The sequence below is a fragment of the Rhinichthys klamathensis genome, unplaced genomic scaffold, assembly GCF_029890125.1.
Source record: "Rhinichthys klamathensis goyatoka isolate OS25496 unplaced genomic scaffold, OSU_Roscu_1.1 h1tg000228l_1, whole genome shotgun sequence".
Taxonomy (NCBI): domain Eukaryota; kingdom Metazoa; phylum Chordata; class Actinopteri; order Cypriniformes; family Leuciscidae; genus Rhinichthys; species Rhinichthys klamathensis.
The window spans coordinates 1,539,501-1,565,366 of NW_026606752.1; the positions used below are offsets into that span (position 1 = coordinate 1,539,501).

The 25,866-nt window shown below is 39.8% G+C and overlaps 1 protein-coding gene across 1 annotated transcript in view; it reads right to left on the minus strand.

Annotated features, from left to right (window-relative positions):
• Positions 1–25,866, minus strand: part of roraa (RAR-related orphan receptor A, paralog a) — a 319,482-nt gene that overhangs the window by 85,300 nt on the left and 208,316 nt on the right. The window contains exon 2 of the mRNA XM_056264946.1: positions 6,136–6,165. Coding sequence (XP_056120921.1) covers positions 6,136–6,165 — 30 coding nt within the window. The remainder of the gene's footprint in view (positions 1–6,135; positions 6,166–25,866) is intronic.

The window sequence follows — 25,866 nt, forward strand, 5'->3', positions numbered from 1 at the left end:
AAATGAACTTTTAGTGCATTTATTTAAAATCTACAGCCTGTTATCACTGTAATGCTGCTTTGAAACAATCTGTATTGTAAAAAGCTCTATATAAATACAGGTGACTTGACATTACTTTTTTTTCCTTTAGAAAAATGCATTAAAAACAGTGATGACTTATCCTGCACTCATGGGCGTGTCCAAATTTTTCTCCAATCAAATGTCCTCTAGAAAGTCCTTTTCCCAGTACCACCTGCCTCTAACTAGCAATAACAAGTAGCAAATTATGGTTAATAACTGCGATTTAGAGGACCTTCGATATCATCTCATCACAACTTCCTTTTTTCAATTCGAAATAAGTGGACGCAATAAAGAAAGAGATTGTAAGTACCTTTTAACCAAAGCATTTGCATGTTGATTTCGCAGTGTAAACAATGTGTCTCTGCGGTGTTTAAAAACATTTGGCGTTTGTTCGAATATCCGACCAGCTTAGCATAGCAACACTGGCTCAGCCAATGGCATGAGTTTGGGGCAGGACTATTTGTTTGTTCAACCAATAGCCAGACAAGGGGAGTGTTCAGGAAACCTGTTTAAAAACAATCATTTTTGCAATTGCATTTTTTGATGCAAATGGCACAGAAATGACACACTTCAGCTTTAAAGCTGATGTAGCCAGACATGCAAACATGCTGTTTAGCTGCAAAAGAGCTGCTATCTGTTACTGAGTAAGAGAATGCTAGATCCATGGCCTTAATCATTTTGCTGATCTGTTATTTTTTTGTATGTTTGTTTTTTCTCAAGGTGCAGCGACTTGGCGAGACAGACGTTTTCTCTGGCCAGGGATCAGCCCTGTGATATGAGAGCTGACACACACACACACACACACATACACAAATAAAAGATTAAATCCTAGTCTACTGCCTGCAATCACCTAGTGCATCTTAAAAACATGTCGCGTCCTAGACATGTTACAACAACACCAACTCATCTCACTAGAGCAAAGACTGGACTCTACTACAGTCGAAATATGAATCACATTCCACCAGTGCGTAATTATATGGATGTGGGAATAATTAGCAATGTCAAGTCAGTGGCTGGTAACAATTTTCAGAAGTTTAGCAGTACCGCTAGCTGTTACAAACATGAATCACACCTCAAAATATGCGCTTTGTTGAGGAGAGGTAATCTATTACTTCTCTATGCAGCCAGATTTACAATTTTCAATCAACACAATAAAACAAGTGAAAAAATCTGTTGACTGACACTGAAAGAAGCAGAATATCAAAAACTTGAGGGTGGACTCTTGTTACTTGGACAGTAACAAACCACCTAGTAAAATCCTAGAAACTACACTTAAAAAAAAAAAAAAAATTGTTCCAACTTAAAAAAAGTAAGTATTCGTGCTGACTTAAAATGTTAAGTTTAGTCAACTTGAAATGTGAAATTGTACTAAGTGACAACTTGGATATTTGGTTTGACTTAACTTAAAATTTTAAGTCAGAACAAACACTTACTTTAAGTTAAACAAAACTTTTTTTTTACAGTGTACCCATAAAAACCCAAGAAACTGCATAGCCACATTTGAAAAAACGCCATCTTAGCAAACCACAGAGTTCCCCACAGGAAAACACTAATATTTTCTTCTACATATTTAATCAAGTTAATTCCTGTCTGAAAAGCTGAAACAAAAGAAATGGCCTTGAAAACGAGTCCTTTACTAAAAGTCCTATTGAACTTTTATAGGACAATATTTTCTTTCTGTCATTTATTTAAATTCCTTGGAACACCCTGTTCTTAACAGGAGACATCTAAGTACTTAATTCCTGTCTGGTGTTGTGTTTTTCCTCTCAAAGAGCTATTAAACAGCACTGTTTATCTAAGGAAAAGAGTCTGTTGCCAGAACGAACCACATGGCCTCGCAGTAGCACTATATAAAAAGGCCGGCCATAAAAATGTCAAGTTCAAACGTAAAGAAAACCATACTTGAAACTGTGCAGTAAAACAGAGCCTGTGGGGAAAGTTTCACAGTCAGTGTTTATGCCACATTCTCAAATGACTTGAGAGTGTCTATTCCAGTCATACAAATGACGACTAAAAGAACAGCCTTTTCGGAAATGTGAAACTTTACAATTTGAAAAAGAGAAATTTGCACTTCTCACTCTGCATCTTTTTCTGTTTTAAAAGTATAACTTTGTATTTATACATTATTTTGCCCTTTAATTAAAATGAAATGAAATGGGGGAAGGACTTGAACTTGTTTGCTAACTGCTATTCTAAAAGTAGAATATTTTTGTATTATGCAAATGTAGAAATGCTGTATTCACTTAATAATGGTAAACAAATATATTGGCCAGGCCGATTAATTCAATGAATTCCGCATCACCTTAGTCGATAATTGTACTAGACTGGGTGATTGTAGATGAAATTTTTTCTTAAAGTTGAAAAACATACCATTTATCTATTTTTTTAATGAGTCATGTGACATTTTTTTTCAATTAGCCAATTAATAGTTGAAAATATTTTTGTTTTCACTTTTGAAAGTTTGTATGTAGTTTTGAAAGTTTATTTATTTTTTATTTATTTTAGCAAATTTGTGTAGCAATGCTCATTCGTCATGATTAAGCTGTATTATTTATATTTGTACATTATATTGGCCACCGATAAAAAAAATAAATAAATAAAATACAACCAATTATTCTATGCACTTGCTTGAAGTGAAATTCAACCTGAATGTTCGTTTTTCCAACATTGAATGTTCGTTTATACATTGGCTTTGTCTCTGTGGCACTTCGGAATAACATTGGGTTGGTCATAGAGGCGGCCAGTGGGTCGTAAAGAGGAGAACTGAAGTATCTGTTCTCTTCGAGAAAGTGCTCAGGCTTATTAAGGGCTGAACGTGCAGCCAGGGGAGGCCGAGAGGGAGTGGGAAAGTGCCTGCTAGCCAACAGCTGCCCTGTAATTTATATTGATGAGGGGACCGGTGGGCTGCTTTCACGGTTTTGATCATTCAGGCAAGAGTGGAGAGATGAGGCTGATGAATCTGTGTGATGTGTGTGTGGGAAGATGAGAGTTTGCAAAGAGTGTGTGTGGTTGAGACTGCATGGTTACTGCTGCTGCGGGTTGTTGTTTTCTGCAAGTCAAAACAGGTTAGAAGATTTTTATAGAAACAGTTATGCCAAGTGTTGTTATGAACACAATCAAAACACAAAAAAATACATTTTAAAAAACCTAAGATTAAAATCAAGCAAAACTGTCAAAACTTTTTGTAGATATGAAAAACGGTAGAAATGAGCAAGTTAACTTACATGTGAAATAATTTAAATAAAGGTATAGTTGAATGTTTGTACTCGCATTACACCATAAAGACTGAAATACATTACACAACTTAAATTCTGAACAGATTTTAAAACGCTAGGCCTCATGCATTCACCGGCTGAGAAAAACTGGGCATCATACACTACTAAATAACAACAGACTTTCAACAAAAGAATCTCATGCAGAAAAATGTGCCTCGCTGCTAGGAATGACACATGACAAATGAAAACAACATGTTTTCTAAAATAGCCCGAAAACATGTTTTGTGAAATTTGGCAATCCAAATCATCTTTAGATTGACTTTTCGAAACAAGTGTTGACTCCACCAGAATGCAAATCGGGGCAAAAATCTGGGCAAAATATGTGTGATGTATTCCAGCCTTAACCCTCCAAATGAAAGGAAATACATAATAGAGACTCTAGGGGCTGTTTACATGACATCATTTTCAAATAAAAACCGAAAACATTTTGATACGTTTTGGCTGTTCATTTACATGCCGTTTTGGGGACCTGAAACCGCAAACTTTTGAAAATAAGTTTCAAAGTGCGAGTTTTTGAAAACAATATCGTTATCGTCTCCATGTAAACAACAGAAACGTGAATTTGTGAAAACTGTGACGTCATCCACATGCGCATTACGTGTTCAGTGTAAAGGCGTGTCGTGTTTCTTTACAAAGTGACATCGCCAACTACTGGCCTGGCATGAATAATACAGCGATTTTAGACGTTTTCGTGGATCCGTGTGAACAGGGGTCTTTTTGACAACGTTGTTGTCCGTACACGAACGCAAAGGAAAAACGTTTTGGTTTTTAGTACATCATTGTCGAGCAAATGTAGCCTAAAAAAAATAGCATATTTCTAATTAGCATATTTGTGCTGTTATTAGGTTAGTTTCGATTAGTCATTGGGCTGTCTTTGTCTCACAGACCTGGCAACCCTGGATTGGGGGAAATGTGTGTAAATGTAATGTGTAGTTGTTATAGCCTTGGGTGTGTGTGTTTGCATGTGCATATGAGCATGGGTATGAGCACATTCCAGTTCAGTTGCTTCCATGAATGCATTATGGCTGCATATGCAGTCTATTCGATTGTAAAACACACATTTGCACAACCCCCAACCAACACACACATCCTGTGAATTATCTATCCAATCTCAGCTGATACCTTCAGTAAAGTCAGCATGAACACCATTTTAGTTTATCCAATACGGCGCATTTTCATGTGCAACAGGAAATCCAATGATATGTTGACATTACAAAGCAAAATAGGTTAATTGAGTTTGGACCAATAATTTTTTAACATGTATCGATGAGGGTGCTAGGGGATTGCTAGGTGGTTGCTAGGGTGTCCTGAGAGGTTCCCTATTACTACTGAAAGCAATTAGGGTCAAGTTTGATTTCGTAACTAAAACCGGCCAATTCCTTAGCATGAATTATGCTGAGCGATACACATGCTAATTACTTTCGTAACCAGCAAGACCATTTCTCAACCCATTATGTATTTTTATTAACCCTTTCTTTGTCAAACAGTGCCCTTTGACCCTTGCCAGCAGCCTTAACATGTCATCTTCACACTTCATTCTCTTCTTCTTTCTCTCTAACTTTCTCTCTCGCGCTCTCTGACACGCATCATTAGCATTTCTTTCATTGAGATTAAATAGTGAAGTCCGGTCCATGGCTTTGAACCCTCTCACTTGAAACGTTCTTTGATTTCACTTCCTTCTGTTAAGGAGAAGTGATCAGCACCGTAATTAAGATAGCAGTAGGGCCCTGGAAGAAAGGATGAAAGATCCACCTTTGTGCTGGATGAATGGAGAAGACAGCTAAAACTGGATATTTCTACAGCCTTTCAACAAGTCAAGTGAACGTAGACAGATGAAAGGATGGAAGTATTTTTATATAAAATGACAAGATGAGCTTTAATTAGCTAGATTTACAGCTGACTAGGATGCAAAACAAATACAGCCTCTCAGAAATTGGTCAATGCTAACTAGCTAGCGAAGCTAATGGCACTAATAGCTTAACTACTGTTTTCAGTAGTGAATCTAGGTCAAATGTTTTCAAAATAGTGTTGATTTTCCAGTATCAAATACTTGAAAAGTAGCAGTTGGTGTGACAAAATGCGACATTATTGTAAGCTTGACAAGTTGAACTATTTTAAATTGTGAGTAGCTTGACAAGCTACAGTTTTAAAGTAGCTTCCCCAGCACTGAAGAAATGTATTAAAAAATTCAGCTTCGGAAGCTCAGGTGTGAAATTGAACCGAACTGCAACCTCAACTAAACTTGAAACGAAGATAAAGTCACTGATATACTTAATCTAATGCACAGAGTCCCAAAAGGTCACGTATGCAACCTGTCAGAGATTCTACAGTCTTCCCTCCAGAGCTGATCCATATCTCTCTCAGAGACTTATCAAAAGGAACGTCTTTAACCTCACTCGCGAAGGTCACGCACAAAACGCATACTTGTTTTCAAAGAGCAAGCAGAGTAGATAATATAGCACCTTCTTCTTCAGAAAAAAAATCACATGATTCCTATGAGAGATTCAGATTTCTTAAATGAATAATAGCAGACAAACTTTCTTTTTTTATACAGTGAAAATATAACTGAGAAACAGCACCATTATTGCAGACCACACACACATACACACAAGGATACCTGGAGAAGAAAAACCCAACTAAATAAAACTTATATTTATACAGTCTTCAAAAATGCAATAAAAAGAGTAATCCAATGACAATTATCAATAATATTAAAATTAAGTATTAAAATAAAACTTAACATTAAAATAATTTAATTAAAATAAATAAACATTTAATTAAAAGAAAAATAATTACTTACAAGTGTGTGTCTTCTTTGTTACTGAAATACCTGCAAAAGATAGATACAAAAATTATATTACTTTTTTTTTCTTTTTTTCCTTATTAGTGTGCAAACATACAGTTGTGTACAGCTGAAAGCTATGTAAATTACAGAGAAAGCTGACAGCATATTGGAACGGAGATGCTGTAAGCCGTGACATTGACCGAGAGCCAAAAGCTAGCTTTGACTGTGTTAATGCTTCCTAGCACTGCCACAGGCTGAGTCTAAGCAAGGTCAGGGAGGTCAGTATGTTGCCGTCACACGGACCAGGCAGTAGCCTTGCTGTCACAGTTGACCTCCACGCAATGGAAATTAACAGGAAATCACATACAGAATGCTAAACAGATCTGTGAATATGTTCATGTCTGTTGGTGTAGCCCAGAAGCACCGGGTGCATCTTTATGTCTGACCTTATAAAGCATGACTAATGCCACAGAGGCACGGATGGATGTGTGTGCATGTTGCTGAAACAGAGGGTCCCATGTGGACCGAGCGTGCTCATGCTCTATGGGCTACAGCAGACTAATAGATCCCACTTGTCATGCGGAAGCAATGGCTAATTTTTCTACAGCTTGCATTTGAAACTCTAGGGACGTCGAGCTGACATGATTCAGTAATTCCACAGAAAATAAAAAGAGCTCTGGCCGGCGATAACGATGCTTCAGATGTTTTTTTTGAGGGAAGGGGGAATACAAGTTAAAGACAGTAAAGCAAATGAGCAGGCACACGTGCACACAGATGCACCTGAGGACACGCCAGCAAAAATACAGAAAGGACCCAGAAGCGAAACTTGAGGCACTCCTGTAAAGCTTCACAGATCAACAATGCTATCGCTGGAAGCTCATTGTCCAACAACAACATTACACAAAGAAACAAACAAGCAATATTCCTCTTGTAACTTACACCTACGATTAAATCAAAAAGCACTCAGCATGGGGGTAAATGGCAATTACCAAAATATGACGTCAAGCTGTGGCCAATAGTACCATTGTGCTAAACACAAAGGTATCATTCTAGGAGCCAGTGTAACTGAAAATATTAAAGGCATAATTCAACCACTTCAATCCTTCAATAGTCATCCTCATATTGTTCCAAACCCATTAATTGTAACAGCATGGAAAAAAGTGACCAGTATTTATACACAATGTCATCTTTTGTGATCCACTGAAGAAAGTCATACAGGTTTGGAACGATATGAGGGTGAGTAAATGATGATTTAATTTATTTATTTTTTAGAGAACTATCCCTTTAAGGAAACTTTTCCAGTCTAATGGTGTGAAATAACAGGGATGGTCCAAGGGAATAAGCCATTTATCCAATCCATGTGATTTGGACCAGTTTCTTTCCTGGCGAGCTCTCGATTTTTACAAATGAAATAACTGTCCAGTAACTGTCATGGTTAAAACTCTGGCTGGAAAAGGGAAGAGTCATTGATATCGGCCTATTTATTCACTACGGAATAGTATTTTCGTTTAGTTTGGTTTAGAGGATTCATAACATTCAATCTTTTAAGAGTAGACAACAGGTTTCAGTAATTTGAAAATAGCAAAACTAGACTATATATTTTCAAGTTCAAAGCAACATGCCTGTAAAATTCAACATGAAACAGCATTAAAAAAATAATAGTCTTTACATATCCTAAAGGAAACACTCTCCCAAAATATCTTCTTTTGTACTCCACAAAAGAGATAAAGTTATAAAGGTTTTAGAAAAGCTGCATTACTTACAACAGGAGCCTAAAATAATGCATAAAATAGCCATTTAACGCCTTAAAAAATATAGTGTGACATTAAGCCTTTCAGAGATAACTTTGTGAACGTGCTTGCAAAAGTATACCTGAGGAATAACCACAACCCACACAATTCTGAGGGGGAAACAACATATATCCTATCACCATGCATTCTATCATTCAGCATGAAACAAAACAGGTTGCGCTCTGTAGTTATCAGATACCTCATGAACTTTGCTAAGAAGACAGTGAGGACACCGTCAGTCTTTGATCCAACTTCTGTCACTATCACTCATTCTTGCCCTGTCCTCCCTCTCTATCTCTCCCTCTCTCTCCATGCGATTCCCATCCTTATTCTGTAGAACTATCAGCTATCTGTCTCTGATCCTTCCCAAACCACAACAGCTATTCTGTCAATGTCACTTACAGATATGAAAACCAATCTTAACACAAAAAAAATGTACTTGCTCGGAAATCATTACTGTCAAAAAGAGGACGCTAGGCTCGGTCAGAAAAATGGCCTGTTGCTAGGAGTGAGAGGGGAGGGGTGGAGAGAGAGCCCACTTCCTCCTCTAGGTGTCATTGGGAGGGCTATGATTGGAGGGTGCAAGGGGAAGGGGCCAGGGAACCAATGGGTGAACAGAGTTTGGAGCTGGAGGGGGTCTGGGTCTAGGCCCTGACACCAGTGAAGCCTGCCAGGTTATGTCTACTCCACTGGAAGATGGGGTGATGGGTCGGTTTGGAGGTGAATTCATCCTTGACAGATAGAAAAAGCTTGTCCGGCCTTCTTCAAAGGACGGCATCATGATTGCGGTCACAAAGTGCTGTGGAATTCAGAAATTCTACTCGAGGACAGTAAACAAAAGATACAATAGATAGACAGATAGAAGAACATTGTAACGCTAAAAAGAGAATGACAGAACGATAGAAAGAGAACAATAGACAGTATATATCTAGATAGAAAGACAAACAGATAAGAAGAATGGATGTCGGAAATGGCGGATAGAGGGAAAAAAACATTGGATGAATGGATGATAAAACAATGACAGATGCAACATGATTTGCCAAAACATATTGTAGCATCCTCATAGAACATGCACACAACACAATGGTTTCAGATGTGACACTGGCTCTGACATAAAAAAATATGCTTGTTATCATTTGTGTACATGAAAGGTGATCATGATCATTATCACTGTTTGCATCAGCCAATCAAAAGGTCATCTTTCCGGATGTCTACAGGGCAGTCATACAAAACTGATATAATCTAGACATTATTTTGTGTCCATACAGTTATTTATTATTAAACCATTCAAAAAGACTTATGTAACCCATGTCATTTTTAACTATAAAAACAGAATTTCACAATCATAATATATTACTGTTCATAAAAACTGTCAGGGACAAACAGTGTTGATAAGAAGGTTCAGGGTATTTCCTGGAAAATATTCTAAGCATGTCCACGGCCATAATTCATTGCTTTCTTCCTCTTGTAGATTCCATATGCCGAGCACACTGATGACTGTTTGAAGTTAACCTTTAGCACATCTGCCACAGAAGGCCAAGCAGTCCACATTCCTTACCAGGTAAAGCCATCTGTATTGCAGATGGGAAAAACACGGTGACAGTGTCACGCTGATCTGGGACAGCTTCTCCTGGTGAAACCGTGTCATGGTCATCTTAAAAAAAAAAAAAAAAAAAAAGGTCTCAGACCTGCACAAGGCAGGGTCTTTATTCCTTATCCAAATCCCAGTGTAAACCGATAAGAAACATGGTGAAAGCAGACTCATATCAGAACATAAAGGAAGGATGTGTGCAGGGTCCAAATAAAATTTTTAGACCCGAGATGTGTGAGCAAGAAGCTTCTTTCACCACCCAACCAGCGGGACTAAAGAGCGCTCTGTGTCTTGGTCTGTCGGGCAGGCTGTGCATCATAATTCCAGCTTCCTTAGCACCTGACAGCAAATGATTATCATGGATGGTTATTGTCAGCGAGGCCTCTCCGGCAGGGTGCTTGACGCGCTGCGCTAGGGTTCGGCACTCCGTGACATTCAAAGTTAGAGTCTCCTTGACGTAATGGAGCTGTCCCCTCACCGAGCTAATGGGAACGATCCATTTAACCTGTGGCAGAAACACACAGGCGAGGAAGTTCCTAATGCGAGGCCAGTCCCGTGGGGGGGCCCGCTCGACGTTCTCTCTTTCCCCCCCCCCGGCTGCTGCCGGTCAGACTGCTTGATTCATTGACTGCTGCTTCACACTTATCCTCATTCACTGTTCAGTCTATGGAGACCGGCGAGGGAGGAGGACAGTGGCTCTCTCAGCCATACAAGGACAAGGCTTGTATAGACACCTCTGGAAAAGTAACAGCTGAGTAGGGGATGATGACAGAGATAAAGATGGGTGGCTTGCTTGAGGGTTGGTGGACCCCAACGCAATTGTGATATATTGGAATAATTGACTCTGGTTTTAGGTAGGCATGCTAGAATTACACAAACTGGCCCTGGACTGAACATCATCTGTATTATAACAATAAAAAAGGACCTTTCTTTTTTGGTAGGCATTTCAAGACAAGAAAGGTTCTTGGACTTTTCTGCAACAACATAATTCTGCTATAAAATCAAAGAGTGGGCTGTCCGTTGACAATAAGAATGACGTGGGACATCAGAGCCAATAGCCTCATGGGCAGCACTTTAATAGCGTGGTTGCGGTTCAAGTGACTCAAGTTCGAGTCTCGGTTTGGGTACCATTCCCGATCCTGTCCCCCTTTCTCTCTCCCACTTTGCTTCCTGTCAGTCCGCTACACATTGCTGTGCATATTTTGTATGTCTCCCTTATCTGACTCATTCAGTTCAGTTCATTGAGCTCTTTCCTAACAAGCTGATGACCTGAATCAAGCGTGTTAAATAAAGAAGACATTCAAAATGTGCAGAGCGGTAGGTTCCCAGGACTGTTGAGAACCACTGCGCTAAACAATAGGCCACAAACTCAGCTTATTGAACATGGCTGCGTTTCCCAAAAGCATTGTAAGCAAAAGTAGATTGTAGAGACCGAATGGTTTCTATGATCTGTTTAGGCTTACAGAGCTTTTGGTAAATTCTGCAGATAACAGTAAAGTGGACCCTCAGGTTTGGTGGTTACAAAAATGGGGTATGGATGGACTAGTGTCTATTAACATCTTACAGTAAAAGAGCATGTTTTTAATTCTACAAGTTTGCCCTTACGAGTCAAGAAACTAGTCATGGGATAGACCAATGCTAAAAGGAAATTGTGACAACCTCAAATCTATTTGGATAGATTTTCATCCACTTCTGTTTGAGGTACAACATCATCAAGTGCCAAGATTATGCCCATCCTCCCTCTGACAATAACCTTTCATGAATCATTCATCCTATCATCTAAATTATAGAAAACACTTTGGTTTCGCAGCCACGGATGCCTTAAGCTGGTCAGAAAATACAATTCTTTAGCAGATTATACTGCCTAGCTTAAAAATGTACTGTAAAGTCTTGTCTAAACATACTACGCACTGTATGGAAAGCATTACCTTTCTTAGATAATCAAATAGTTATCCTACTGCGGTTTACTATGTTTTGTTATTATTATTTAATACATTAGCATTGGGGTTCTATGGAGTGAAACTGACTCTGAGGTTAACAGTAATTAGAAAGTGAAGATCTTTGGATAACCAGTTTTGCAAAACAAGCTTTGATCTCATCTCATCTCCACCCATAACCCATATTATGAAAACCAAGAATGCTTTTGCAAGAACTGTGCTATGATCCATACAAGTCAAGCAGTTTATTATACAGTATCCTTCATGTACACATGCTATTAAATTGTACATAACATGTATTTTCTTATGACAGATCACCTTCTCAATCACAAGTAGAGTTATTTAATCAGAAAAGAGGACGGATGTCATCCAAGTTTTGTTTCGTCAAAGTCATTCTCTTACCCGTTTTGCACTGACACACTTAGCCTTATTATACTTCATAAACTTTCAAATGCAAAATGCAATGATTAAAAAAGCTTGACGATTTTCATCATCTCTCCTCCTAATATTCTAAAACACTTAAGTAACTCCGTAGAGAGGCCTTGCACTCTCCAGGGAGGTTCAAGAGAAAAATGACTTCATCTCCAGGCGCTGTTATTTCTGGTCATTTCTAATTGGTTTTAACTAAAATCAAGCCGCCGTGGCTGGCTCCACAGGTTCCCACTGAACAATTCGCCATCTGACATCTCCACAAATAGCAGATTTACATCCAAATTAGTTTTAGAGGACGTAGAAATTACATTGTCGTAGTGTCACGTTGAAAAGGAGAACATGACGAGAAACCAAGCAGAAGTTTGTTGTGGAGACAAATCACATACAATTGAAGACCACAGGTAACAAGTAGAGGAGCATTTCTGGAGCAGTGCTTCTCAACTGGTTTTGCTTCAGGACGAGATTAAGGATTAAACCCAAACCCAGTTGCATTTAGTTATTGGCATTTAGCAATGTTTTCCTTGCTGTCCTGATCAGAACAGACATGTCACCACTAAAACCCCTGATCAAAAGGTCACAGACGCAGGTCAGTTTAGAATTCACGAAGCTGGACATCCCGAACTTCACTGCATTCTCAAGCTCAGGAGTCTCCAGGTAAGTCCCTAATATTGTCTGGTAGCTTGTGAATAATACATAGCAGCAAAGGGGATTGACGTAGGCCCAGGAAGGGCACATGAACAGCAGGCATGGCTGGCAGGCAGATTGGAGACTCCGACGGAATTTTAATTGTACCGCAGGGAGTCCGGACGATAAGCGCCATTGTTATTGCTAAGATGCAGCACAACAGAAGCTCATTCAGCCGAGTACTTAAACAAACGATGATTACGGTAAATCGTTCCCACAACGCAGCAGAACCATTACGGACCCAGGCGCAGGAGTCGTTAGTGGCGCGCACGTGAGGATACAGTAATCAGCTGATTGGAAGGAAATACAGATAATACATAGTTATTCCTTAGAATGCTGACTCTACATTTGCTTGTGGTCCACTGCGGCAACGCACCATTGCAGACAAGGTCCCTTCGGACATCTCTACCTGGCTACGTTCACACAGTAGCAAAATACGGTTAAAAACATTCGCACACAGTTCAGATATAAACCAGAGTGACATCGGTGTTCTATAACCGAACTCACTAAAACTAAAACTACAACACTACAACAGGGGTTCTCAACCAGGACTCAACTTTCAGGACTCACAACCAAATTTTGAGAGTGAGTTTGATACAGCTGGGTTATGTGAATGAAACAGCAGTGGACACCTAGGCTGTTTCTCAATGTTAAGAATGCAACTGACTTGCGTCTTCTTGCCAGGCTTCTTTGAAAGAACAAACTGTGTCTAAAGGACACAAAGACACAGATCGCATCTTTGTGAGAAGTGAAATGTGCTGCGATCTTGTTGCTAAACTGATCATTCAGCACATATTAGGCATCCAATGCACAATAAATAAAACATATTATTACAAATGTCATAACCTATTAAAATATGTACTTATATTACTGTTATTATTTTATATCTTTTTATTTTACATGAGTATTTGTGTAAATGGGTTACGGGATTTTTAATGGTTCGATTATCTGCACTCGATGCATTCTCGATATCAAGAACACATCCGGGTACTTTTATGTGTTCACTGTTCTCTGTATTTGCATTCTTGAGTATTGGAACCGGAGTTTGGTGGTTGATGATGGTTCTTGGTGGTACAAGAACACAAGATCGCTTAAGAATGCATATTGAGAAACTGCGCTAATTAATAGGACAATGGCTAAACGGGAACTGACTTTTGTAGCTGTTGTATGAACAGGTTCAATTGGGAGTCCTACCTGATAGTAAATACTTTTATAATTTCTCAATCCCCACACTTACAGCATGAACGCAGCTTTTGTTGGCGTCTTTAGCTCATTCAGATGATCAGCTAGCAGACATGACTCGGGAGGATGGAGGGCCCCGTCCTCTCCCACACTCCAGGACTCCCATTCCTTAATAATCTGTGCATGATCCCCGGCTGAGCTCCCCATGAAACCTGAACCCACCATCATAAACACAGCTCCCATCATTCAACAAGACCACCCTGTAAAATATTTGACTGGACCCCGGTGACACATCACGTCCCACTGAAGTCGTCGGTTTAGCCATGTTCATAAAAACAAATTATGCTGAGTCTATGCTGACATTTTTGGATATTTTTCCTTCACTAATATTTCCCATGCTAAGAATTATATTCCATGTAGCGCTTGCATTATGCTCAGATATGTTTACTTTATGGTGAGAAGCTAAATTTGCCCTCGGGTGAAGGCCAGGACAGGGAGTGTACAAAATGTTAAATAAATAGATAAATAAATTCATTTAATTAAACCTAAGTCGTCTCCTCGGGCGGAGATTGCTGCCGCATTAACCAATTGCGGACACAAGAGAAGAACTAATCTTTCAGTGTGTGTGTGTGTGTGTGAGAACATCAGTGTTGTGGTCTGTGGTTCAGCTAAGGAATTTGAGTTTTATGTCTTTCTAACCAGACTTCACACTCTTGCTCTATGAGGCTGACTTAACAAAACACCATACATATATATGGAGACATTTAACATATCTGAGAGCCAAGAGCTATTTCAGACGTCAAGCATACTAGACATAGCTCACCATATGGGAGCTCGAGTGATCAAGATGTAACTTTTGTCATAAAGTTGGAACAAAGCCAATCTTCTCTTTTCATATAAAATAAGCAAATTGTCTTTAGTTATGCAGTGAGATAACAACTGAGTAAGTGTTTAAGTAAATGTGGTTGCTTTGGAGAGTAATGGCACATAATTTGAGTTATCAGTCGTCAAAAAGAGTAATGCACCACATTTTCATATTTACCATTTGTTTAAACCCTTATAAGCAGGACACTGTAAAAAGTGACCAGTTGACTTAACTCAAAAAAGTGAGGAAACATATTGCCTTATAAGTAAATAAACTGCATGCGTAATTGAAAAAAATAAGATATGTGGAATTGTCAACTTAATTTTTTTAATTACGCATGAAGTTTAGTTACTTTATGATTTTAAGGCAACGGCTTTCCTCGCTTTTTTAAGTATACTGCAGTCACACCTATATGAAATAATGGTAAAAACGAAGTAATACTTTTAAATATTCAACTAAACCCGCCAAGTAGGTGACGGCAAGTCACTGTTTGAATAGTGAGTCATTGAATCATTGGCTCTCCCCATTCGTTCAAAGCAGCAGATTTGTTCACCACAGAAACACAGCTGTGACAAACAACAGTTCTTTTGTGGCTTTCATTGGAACTATTATTTTGTTGCAAAAAAGAGCAAACAATACTGACAATACTGTGGTTTAGAGTTCTCAACGGGTCGGGTCGGCCCGACAAACCCGACGGGATCCGCGGGTTCGGGTCGAAAATATAAGCAAATGACTCGGGTCGGGTCGGACCTCGGGCTTAATCTTTTCCGCTCAGTAAAAAAAAAATCGCTGCTGTTCACCGTAAAGAAAGTCTGGCTGCTGCGTGCAACGTGCATCGCGGGTGGCTGGCCGTACCATTGAAGAGAAGAGAGCACACCTCAGTCCATCCACTGTGCACGCACTACTGTTCCTCCACGATGTCTTATAAGCATACGATTATGTTTGTAGGCTAGGCCTCTTTTGTTTCAAAACTGTTAAAAGACGTGAAAATTAAAGGTTGATTTGAATTCGCGTCTGCTGGCCATGATAATACGTGTATGAGAAGAAAAAAAAAGAGAACGCGGTGGCGTCGGGCCGCGGGCCGGGTTCGGGCAGATAACTCATGTTGATGTGTCGGGTTACATCGGGTCCGGGCTTTAAAAGCCACGGACCGGGTCGGGTCGGGTTGTAATTTTCAGGCCCGTTGAGAACTCTACTGTGTTCTGCAGTGCACGTCACTTAGTATTACATTTTTGTTTGTTGATCGGTTGTATAAAATCAGTGTAATATTTAAAATTGTGTGTATATTCTGGGAAAATTGCATTGTTGCTCCAACTTGCTCGTATTATATATGATCAACATTAAAAACAAGAACTCACACAGGGTATGTTTCTGTATCAAAGAGAGTTTGAGTCTTAAATAGATCTCTATGCACTCTCTGTGTCTATATTTGTTCTCCATGCAATAAGTGCTAAATCCCCACTTTTACAAAGGTATAGTACATTGTCGAGAACGGCAATAATATAGTGCGATTTGCTAAGGCAGTATACTCTGCACGCAACCTATCATAGGCATGCTGCTTGTGTGGCTTCAGTCAGTGTTGACCACAAACAGATGAGGCAATTTGATTGGATGCCATGTGCTTGACCTTTTATGGCACTACCTTGTTCCTGTTTTTACACTAGATGCGGCATTTTGCCTGTTAGAAATACATGCCTGGTTTTAATGTTGTTTAAAGGTGAGGTAGAATTAAATGAACGGCAAAACTCAGCATTTTGTTGGCGTACCCCCTCTCTCACCTCACTCACCCCAGTTTGGGAACCACTGATCTAGATGATCGAACTTTTTTTGCAGCTTACCATAATGACCATAATTTATTCATGGATAGGTTTACAAATCAGCAGTAGCTCCCACTGATATAGTGGAAATAATGTCTGTCAGAACAAACTGTCCTTGCAGAGAAACCACAACAAGACGTCACATGATCTGCAATTGCATCCACACACTGGCTAAGCGGCAGTTGGTTCTTGAGATGTATGCAAGGCCCGGACTTTATGACTCATAATGAACACGACGAGAAATTCCAATCCAGACTTTCCCGGGTCTGTGAGCTTGCTGTTGATTCATCTCAAAATGTCAATGCAAAAAGCAAAAAAAAAGCACAGCAGATGTATCAACTTCTGAACGTGGCAGTGTGGATTGCAGCTGAAGCACTTACATATCTTTCATCTCGCCAGCCACTGAGTGTGTGAAATCTGAGGCAGCTAACGTCGTCTCGAGTAGTGTGGGTCGTCGTACTTTCCAAGGCCGACCACATCTAAAGGCCACGTCTACCGCGCTCACCCTCCCTGAGCATTTCACTTGAAGGTTTTTCTTTTCCCACCCCTCATCTCTCAGACACCTTTCCACTGGTAAAGCAGAAAGACTTTTAAGATAGCGGCTTGAGTGCAGATGAATTAAACATTCCTTATAATCCCAGTCAGAAACAACATCCTGTCTGGCGTGTGTATTTGAGTAAAGTGGTGTAGGGTACACACTTCCCGCTATCCACAGGGACATCGGCCTATACCGTATATAGTGCTGGTCTCAGCTCATTGAACTGAGGAAACTGTAATGGTGAAGCCGGCAGGAAGACCATGGAGTCCACTTTGTCCACATCCTGCACCGGCCAATAAAGCTAATTGCCCCGGCAAACCTCTCAGGTAATAAAACCCCCTATTAGCTGAATTACATGTCTGTCAATCCTCTAATTAATGTCACAGAATTACTGTATATCCCCTGGTCCAGGAGAAGGTAGGAAATATCAGAGGATCTCTCAAGATGTTTGCGAGACGGCTACTGTACGCGGCCGCGGCCGTGCCTGGCACTTAGTTCCGCATGTATCTTTCATGTTTTTCATAATTAAAACCTGAGAGCTTGGCCAGCACTCTTCCCAGTGTGCTGTGAAGATCAAAGGGGCTCTTGTTACAGAAGAGAGTCGATCAGAGAAGTCACTTTCCGGCCAACGGGGTTCAGGCTTAATGCTCCAATATCCTGCACTTATTTGGAAGTATGTGACGTGGGGGGGCCAATGAGGCAGACCGCCAATGACCAACACAAATCTCCTCCATTGAACAATTTAGAATGACAATATTCGTCAACATCTACTGTGACAGACATCATTTTAACACAAACTAACAAAGAAAATATATATTTGTTTGCACTTTCTGAAGTACATTTGCTTGCACATACAAAAATCGCAAAAGTGACCATCATGGGTGTCACTGTTTTAAAAAAGTGTTGGAGAAAGTGGGCAAAAACACAGACCTGCTGCTTGTTGTTGAAAATTAAGCTATTACAGTTGACAAAAAAACATTATAGGCCAAAGGTTGGAATGATTATGGCACAGAAACAAGGCAGACAAAATATTGTTAAGTCATACAGTGCAAAAAAGAAACAAAAAAAACAAAAACAGAACATACAGTATTTAACTGGCAATCGAATTCTGCCTGAAGGGGAGTGGGAAGAAGACAACTTATTTAATCCCACCCCAGTTCCCCATTTGGTGATTAATACATTGAGCTTCATTGTTACTTTGGTCACGGATTGTTTACATATGTTGTATCATGGTGGCGTTACCACAGTAACAAGTATTATTATAACAACAGTACCAACAATTTAAGAAGAATAAACAATGCCAACGATGGTAATGGACAATATACCAACAATGGTAATGGACAATATACCAACAATGGTAATGGACAATATACCAACGATGGTAATGGACAATATACCAACAATGGTAATGGACAATATACCAACAATGGTAATGGACAATATACCAACAATGGTAATGGACAATATACCAACAATGGTAATGGACAATACTGCCGTGCAAAGGCAAAAGACCGTAACTTCGTTTTTGGTCGAAAATGAGTTATTGATATTTTTGGCACATTCAAGACCTCCTTTATCATGTGGATAAGTATCTTGAGTCAATTCCGTTATTTTTTCGAGAAAATAATATTTTGTCTTAACCGTAACTTTCAAAAGCCCATGAGAAACCAAGGCAGAACACCGTAACACCAGTTACGGCTCTTTGGCTTAGTTTTGGAACGCTCATATTGAGTTACGGCACTCTGCCTTTGTTTAGCCGCGCGTCAATATTAAGTTACGGTGCTGGCGTTCTATCAAATAATGCTACCTATCAGATTATACGGTGTTCTGCCTTTGTTTTACTCTCCATTAAAAATGAAATTACGATGTAGCCTGTGTAAGTTACCTACTTTGTACAGCTACCATCCATCCCTGTAACTTCTGATGTCCTCAGTCTTTGTCCTGCACTAATGCGGTCAGAACAGTATGCTCTTGGAGCTCTCCGCTCCATCGACAAACGTGCGATATCGATCGTGAAGGATATATGCAGAGTTGACAGAAAAATGTTACACATGCCGAAGCAGGTGAATACAACAAAGAACTAAAGCCCCGCCTCACCCAGTTCGGGTGCCTGACCTAGTTGAAACAATCATGCATCTAGCTGGCAGAGTGCCAAAACTTCGCCGGCGCGTTCAGCTCCACCCTGAACACGGTCGAGCCGACGCGGGACTAATATATCACAGAGTGATAATAATGAAGCAACAAGGCACATACATCATAATGAAGCAAGAACTGCTGGTGCATACAACATCAGAACAGCTGTTAAAAGCATGCATACAAAACACAGCGTCCGGAATAAATCCGCGGGACGAGCGAAGTGCACGCACAATAATAGGCTGACAGCTGAAACCAACGCATACTGAAAAGACGCAGAACACAGAAGGTTGTGCTATAAATGCATTAGTCGTCTAGAACGCGCTCCCTACTGAGTCCTAAGGGGTAAAACACTGCATAGGCTACTTTTCGTGAACGGAGCGTGACACCTTCGAACACGAATCTCGGTAAACGCCTGCGAAAGTAGGATATGCGTCTTTCAGATCCACCGCTTTAAACTAGTCTCCGGGTCGAATGTGCGCGAGGATCTGTTTTTATCGTGATCATCACTTTACATTATAACGCGTGTTTAGCAAGTCTTATGCCACTCGGTACCACTTGAAGATACTCTTTAGTCTTTACCGCTATATGGAGTTATTTTGTCATGTCTAATGTATTAGGGCCACCAGAATGCAACCAAAGCACAATAACTAGAAGGCTAGGTAATTGTAAATCATGCAAAATAAATGCCATGATCACTAGATTTTATACAGGTGTTACTATAATGATTTTGTTAATGGTGATCAGCAACCAAATATTGATAATGTGGAAGTTACTGCCTTTTGCCTTGGCATGACTTCTCACTTTTTGCTGACAATACAAAGGCAGAGTACAGTAACTTTAAAAAAGTGGTCAAAAGTCAAGTTTGAGCTCAAAATTTTGTTATGTAGATAATTTTCATTACTTAAACATCGAATTGCCAGATTTTCAGCGCCCTACTTATAATTAATTTGGTGGGACAACAAAAAATCTTTAAAGTCATTTTTCTCAGTTCCACACTCTAGCGAGTTAAGGTCTTTTGCCTTTGTAGGGCAGAATATACCAACGATGGTAATGGACAATATACCAACAATGGTAATGGACAATATACCAACAATGGTAATGGACAATATACCAACGATGGTAATGGACAATATACCAACAATGGTAAAGGAAAATATACCAACGATGGTAATGGACAATATACCAACAATGGGAATGGACAATATACCAACAATGGTAATGGACAATATACCAACAATGGTAAAGGACAATATACCAACGATGGTAATGGACAATATACCAACAATGGTAATGGACAATATGCCAACAATGGTAAAGGACAATATACCAACGATGGTAATGGACAATATACCAACAATGGTAATGGACAATATGCCAACAATGGTAAAGGACAATATACCAACAATGGTAATGGACAATATGCCAACGATGGTAATGGACAATATACCAACAATGGTAATGGACAATATACCAACAATGGTAATGGACAATATGCCAACGATGGTAATGGACAATATACCAACAATGGTAAAGGACAATATACCAACAATGGTAATGGACAATATACCAACAATGGTAATGGACAATATACCAACAATGGTAAAGGACAATATACCAATGATGGTAATGGACAATATACCAACGATGGTAATGGACAATATACCAACAATGGTAATGGACAATATGCCAACGATGGTAATGGACAATATACCAACAATGGTAAAGGACAATATACCAACAATGGTAATGGACAATACACCAACGATGGTAATGGACAATATACCAACAATGGTAATGGACAATACACCAACGATGGTAATGGACAATATATCAACGATGGTAAAGGACAATATACCAACAATGGTAATGGACAATATACCAACAATGGTAAAGGACAATATACCAACGATGGTAATGGACAATATACCAACGATGGTAATGGACAATATACCAACAATGGTAATGGACAATATACCAACAATGGTAATGGACAATATGCCAACGATGGTAATGGACAATATACCAACGATGGTAATGGACAATATACGAACAATGGTAATGGACAATATGCCAACGATGGTAATGGACATTATACCAATGATGGTAATGGACAATATACCAACGATGGTAATGGACAATATACCAACAATGGTAATGGACAATATACCAACAATGGTAATGGACAATATGCCAACGATGGTAATGGACAATATACCAACGATGGTAATGGACAATATACCAACAATGGTAATGGACAATATGCCAACGATGGTAATGGACATTATACCAATGATGGTAATGGACAATATAACGATGGTAACGATTTTTTTTAAAATGTTTTTGAAAGAAGTATCTTATGCTCACTAAAGCTGCATTTTTTAAATAAAAATACAGTAAAAACAATAAAATATTATTACAATTTAAAATAACTGTTTAGTATACTGTACAATTTAAATTATTCCTGTGATGCAAAGCTGAATTTTCAGTAGCCATTACTCCAGTCTTTGGTGTCACATGACCCTTCAGAAATCATTGTATAGGGACACGTGATGGCGGCATAGGGGACAGACGTGTTCGCGGGAGTTTCGCGGGCGCCCAAACATTTTGCAATATTCCGTAAGACATTTCCCTCCTTTTGCAAATGCTGACGCTGTATTATGACTTTGGAACACTTTTGGACTAAACAACACGAAACAATGCCCTCTAGTAAGCGAAAGAACGTCAAATTGGATCAGCAGGCCACGGACACTTCGGCTACAGTTTTAGCTCAACATGGCGAACAAGACGTCGAGGACAACAGCAACCCGTCTGAGCCTGAACTGGAGCCTGGGCTTGCTAAAGCATTTGAGGAAATGACAAAAAAGATAATGCTGCAAATCAGCGAAAAGCTTGATCCTTTGGCGAAGACAGTCGCGTCGCACACAACCGAGCTAACAAGAGCTAATGAGCGCCTGGACGAAGCAGAGGCCAGAGTGCTACAGCTAGAAACGACTACTGAGCCTCTCGCTGCTAAAACACAGGCCCTAGAGGAGAAAGTCAAGGCCCTCGCAGACCATATTGACGACTTGGAAAACAGGGGACGGCGAAAGAATGTATGCATCTTTAATATACCTGAAAACACAGAGGGCGAAAATGCTTTAGCCTTTTTTGAACACTGGCTGCCAACTTTCCTCGGCGTAGATATGAAGGGTGGCCGTGTCAAGCTTGAGCGTGCGCACCGCTCCCTTGCACCCAAACCCGGGGATGGCCAGCGGCCGCGCCCGGTCATTGTCAGGTTCCACTCGTTCCCAGATAAGCAGAGAGTGATGGCGGCAGCTCGGCGGAAAGCGACGGAGGGCGACATTACTATGGACGGCAAGAGGATTTCTTTTTACAACGACCTTTCTGCTGCAGTGCTGCGGAGGCGAAAGGAATTCGCGGAGGCTAAAAAGCGTCTCAGAGATATTGGCGCACAATATTCCATGCTCTACCCAGCGAAGTTACAGGTGTCGTTCAACGGGATAAAGAAAACTTTCCTCTCACCGGTCGACGTTTTTTCTTTTGTGTCCAGTGTTGCAAATCAGGATTGAGGAGCATTTATCTGATATGACGCGGTGGGTTATACAATGTGTTTTCACATTACTAACTTATGATGACTGAAAGTCAGTCCCTGTTGTGTTTAAGACTTCATTTACGTTCGTATAAAACCCGCCTGCATGCGTTTACTAATATTGGTTGAGAAAGGGATCTGCATTCTGCATTAGGATTTTACCACATATTTACTTGTGGGCGCCTGCTTTAGTCCCTACCACGTTCTGTATCAGTTTTGGTAAGTGTTTGTGCACCTTTTTCGGGCGCGTTTTAGGAAGGTGGCCCCCATAAAACCTGGGGGAGGTCTCCCCTCAAAAGATCTTTTATGTTATAGTTTTCTACTGTACTTTACAATCTTACATTTTTCTTTCTCTTCTTCTTTTTTTCTTTTTTTTACTGTCCTGTACTGTTTTCATTTTTCATGTTTAGTGAGATTTGGTTGGTTGTTATGCTCAGCACTGATCTGGTGTTTTTTTGTGTTTTATGATGCATCGAAATTGCTTTATTGCTCAAGGTTTAATTACATGTTATATTAATAATCTTGAATATGTCAAATAACAACGTCAAATTTTGTTCATGGAATGTGAGGGGTTTGCGAGGCAAGATTAAACAGAGAAAAATATTTGCTTTACTAAAAAAGGAGAAAATTGATGTAGCGCTGCTTCAGGAATCACATCTTAATGATAGTGAGCATCTTAGATTGAAAAATGGTTGGGTTGGCCATGTTTACTTTTCGTCTTTTACCACCAGCAGTAGGGGTGTTGTAATACTTATAAGTAAGAGAATACCATTTCATCTAAAGACGTGTGTCAAGGACACATATGGAAGATATGTCATTATTAAGGGTATCTTACAGGGAGAAGAAATTACTGTGATGAATCTCTACTGCCCACCTAATTATTCTCCTGACCTCTTAGCAAAAGCTTTTTTAGAATTCACAGAAATATCGTCATCTGTAGCTTTAGTGGGGGGTGACTTTAACTGCTTGTTCAACCCCCTAATCGATAGGCATCCCTTGCGTAGCTCTGCTCTAACGAGCCAGGCCAGTGCCCTATCCGCGATATGTGATGAGATAAGCTTTCTTGATGTGTGGCGAACTTTACACCCAAACGACAAACAATTTACATTTTATTCCCCCCCGCATAAATGCCACACTCGTATAGATTATTTCTTTATCCCGAAGTCCCTCATACAATATGTCTTATCTTGTGAAATTGGGAACATTGTTGTTAGTGACCATGCTATGGTATGTCTGAAATTGACTACTGTTGGACATTTTCCAGGAAGTAGGCGATGGAGATTTGATTCACGCCTTCTAAGAGACGAGAAATTTGTATCTTACATGGCCAGTGAATTCAAAATCTTTATGGATATAAATTTGCAGTCCACTGAAGACCCCTCTCTACTTTGGGAGACTTCTAAAACGTATATCAGAGGTTTAGTAATTGGCTATTCTGCCTCTAAGAAACGAAAGCAATTGGAGCACCAGTCGAAGCTTGAGAAAGATTTAAAGGATATTAAGGGAACGTTAACTTCATCATCTGACCCATTATTATTACAAAAAAAAAGTGCTTTACAAGCCGCATTAGACGCTTTGTTAACTCAACAGGCTAAGAGTGCTATTCTCTTTTCTAGACAGCGACTATATGAATTTGGTGATAAACCCAGCAAGTATCTATCTTACTTGACTAAAGTCAAGTCAGATCCTCAAATAATCACCTCAATAGTTGACACTGCCGGTACTCGTTATTTTGATAATAAAAACATAAATAATATTTTCAGAGAGTTTTACTCGCAACTTTACAAATCAGATCACCCTCCAGGGGCCCCTGTGGATATGGAACCTTTTCTGTCTCAAATAATTCTCCCTATTATTTCCGAAGCTCAGAAGGCTGAATTAAATGCACCTATTACTAAAGATGAGGCCCTGTTAGCACTTAGAACATTACAGTCAGGAAAGGCGCCCGGGCCAGACGGCTTGACTGGCGATTTTTATAAAGAGTTCCACCACGTGCTGTTGGACCCTTTTTTGGCTATGTTAGAACATTCTTTTACGTCCGGCTCTCTGCCTCAATCTTTGAGAGAGGCAGACATCACAGTTATCCTTAAAAAGGGCAAGAACGCAGAACATTGTTCTAATTACAGGCCTATCGCTTTGTTAAACCAGGATCTTAAATTACTTTCTAAGATACTAGCGCTCCGACTGGAAAAAGTTTTGCCTGTCATAATCAAGGAAGACCAGACGGGGTTTATTAAGGGGAGAAGCTCTAGCCACAATGTAAGAAGGCTCTTAAATATTATTAATATATGTCAAACTCAGAATATCGAAAGTTTAATCATCTCATTGGATGCGGAGAAGGCCTTCGACCGTGTCGAGTGGCCCTATCTGCATCATATTTTACATAAATTTAATTTAGGACAAACATTTATAAGGTGGATTAAATTGCTATATAATAACCCCTTAGCTTCAGTTATCACTAATGGTTGTAGGTCTAACAGTTTCTCCCTTTACCGCTCGACGCGTCAAGGCTGTCCTCTCAGCCCTTCTCTCTTTGCCCTGGCGATTGAGCCCCTGGCTGTGGCCGTCAGGCAAGATTTATTAATAAGAGGAATTGACACCGGTGACACTCAACATAAAATTTCACTATACGCGGATGATATTTTATTATATATATCAGAACCAGCTTCAACTATTCCTCGTCTCATCAAACTAATTCACCAATTTGGAACATTTTCGGGTTACAAAATAAACTTTTCAAAATCTCTTGCGATGCCTCTGGGGGCCCTCAGAGGAAGGACCGATTCTCTCATACCTTTTCCATTTCGTTGGTCCCTGTCTGGTTTTGTTTATCTCGGTATTCATATTACCCCTATGTTTCACCAAATGTTTAAGGCTAACTATACTCCTCTATTAGATGCCATAAAAAGAGATTTACAAAGGTGGTGCTCTCTTCCCTTATCTTTGCTTGGTAGGGTATCTGTTATTAAGATGAACGTTCTTCCTAGATTACTGTACCCCTTACAGATGATTCCCTTACTACTTTCAAACAAAGTACTGAAGCTACTTAACAGCTGGTTGAGTGAATTTATATGGAATAAAAGAAAACCCAGGCTTAAATTCTCCAAGTTACAGTTGCCTACGTCAAAAGGGGGGGTGGATGTACCTAACTTCAGATTGTATCAACTGGCATCACATTTGAGGTT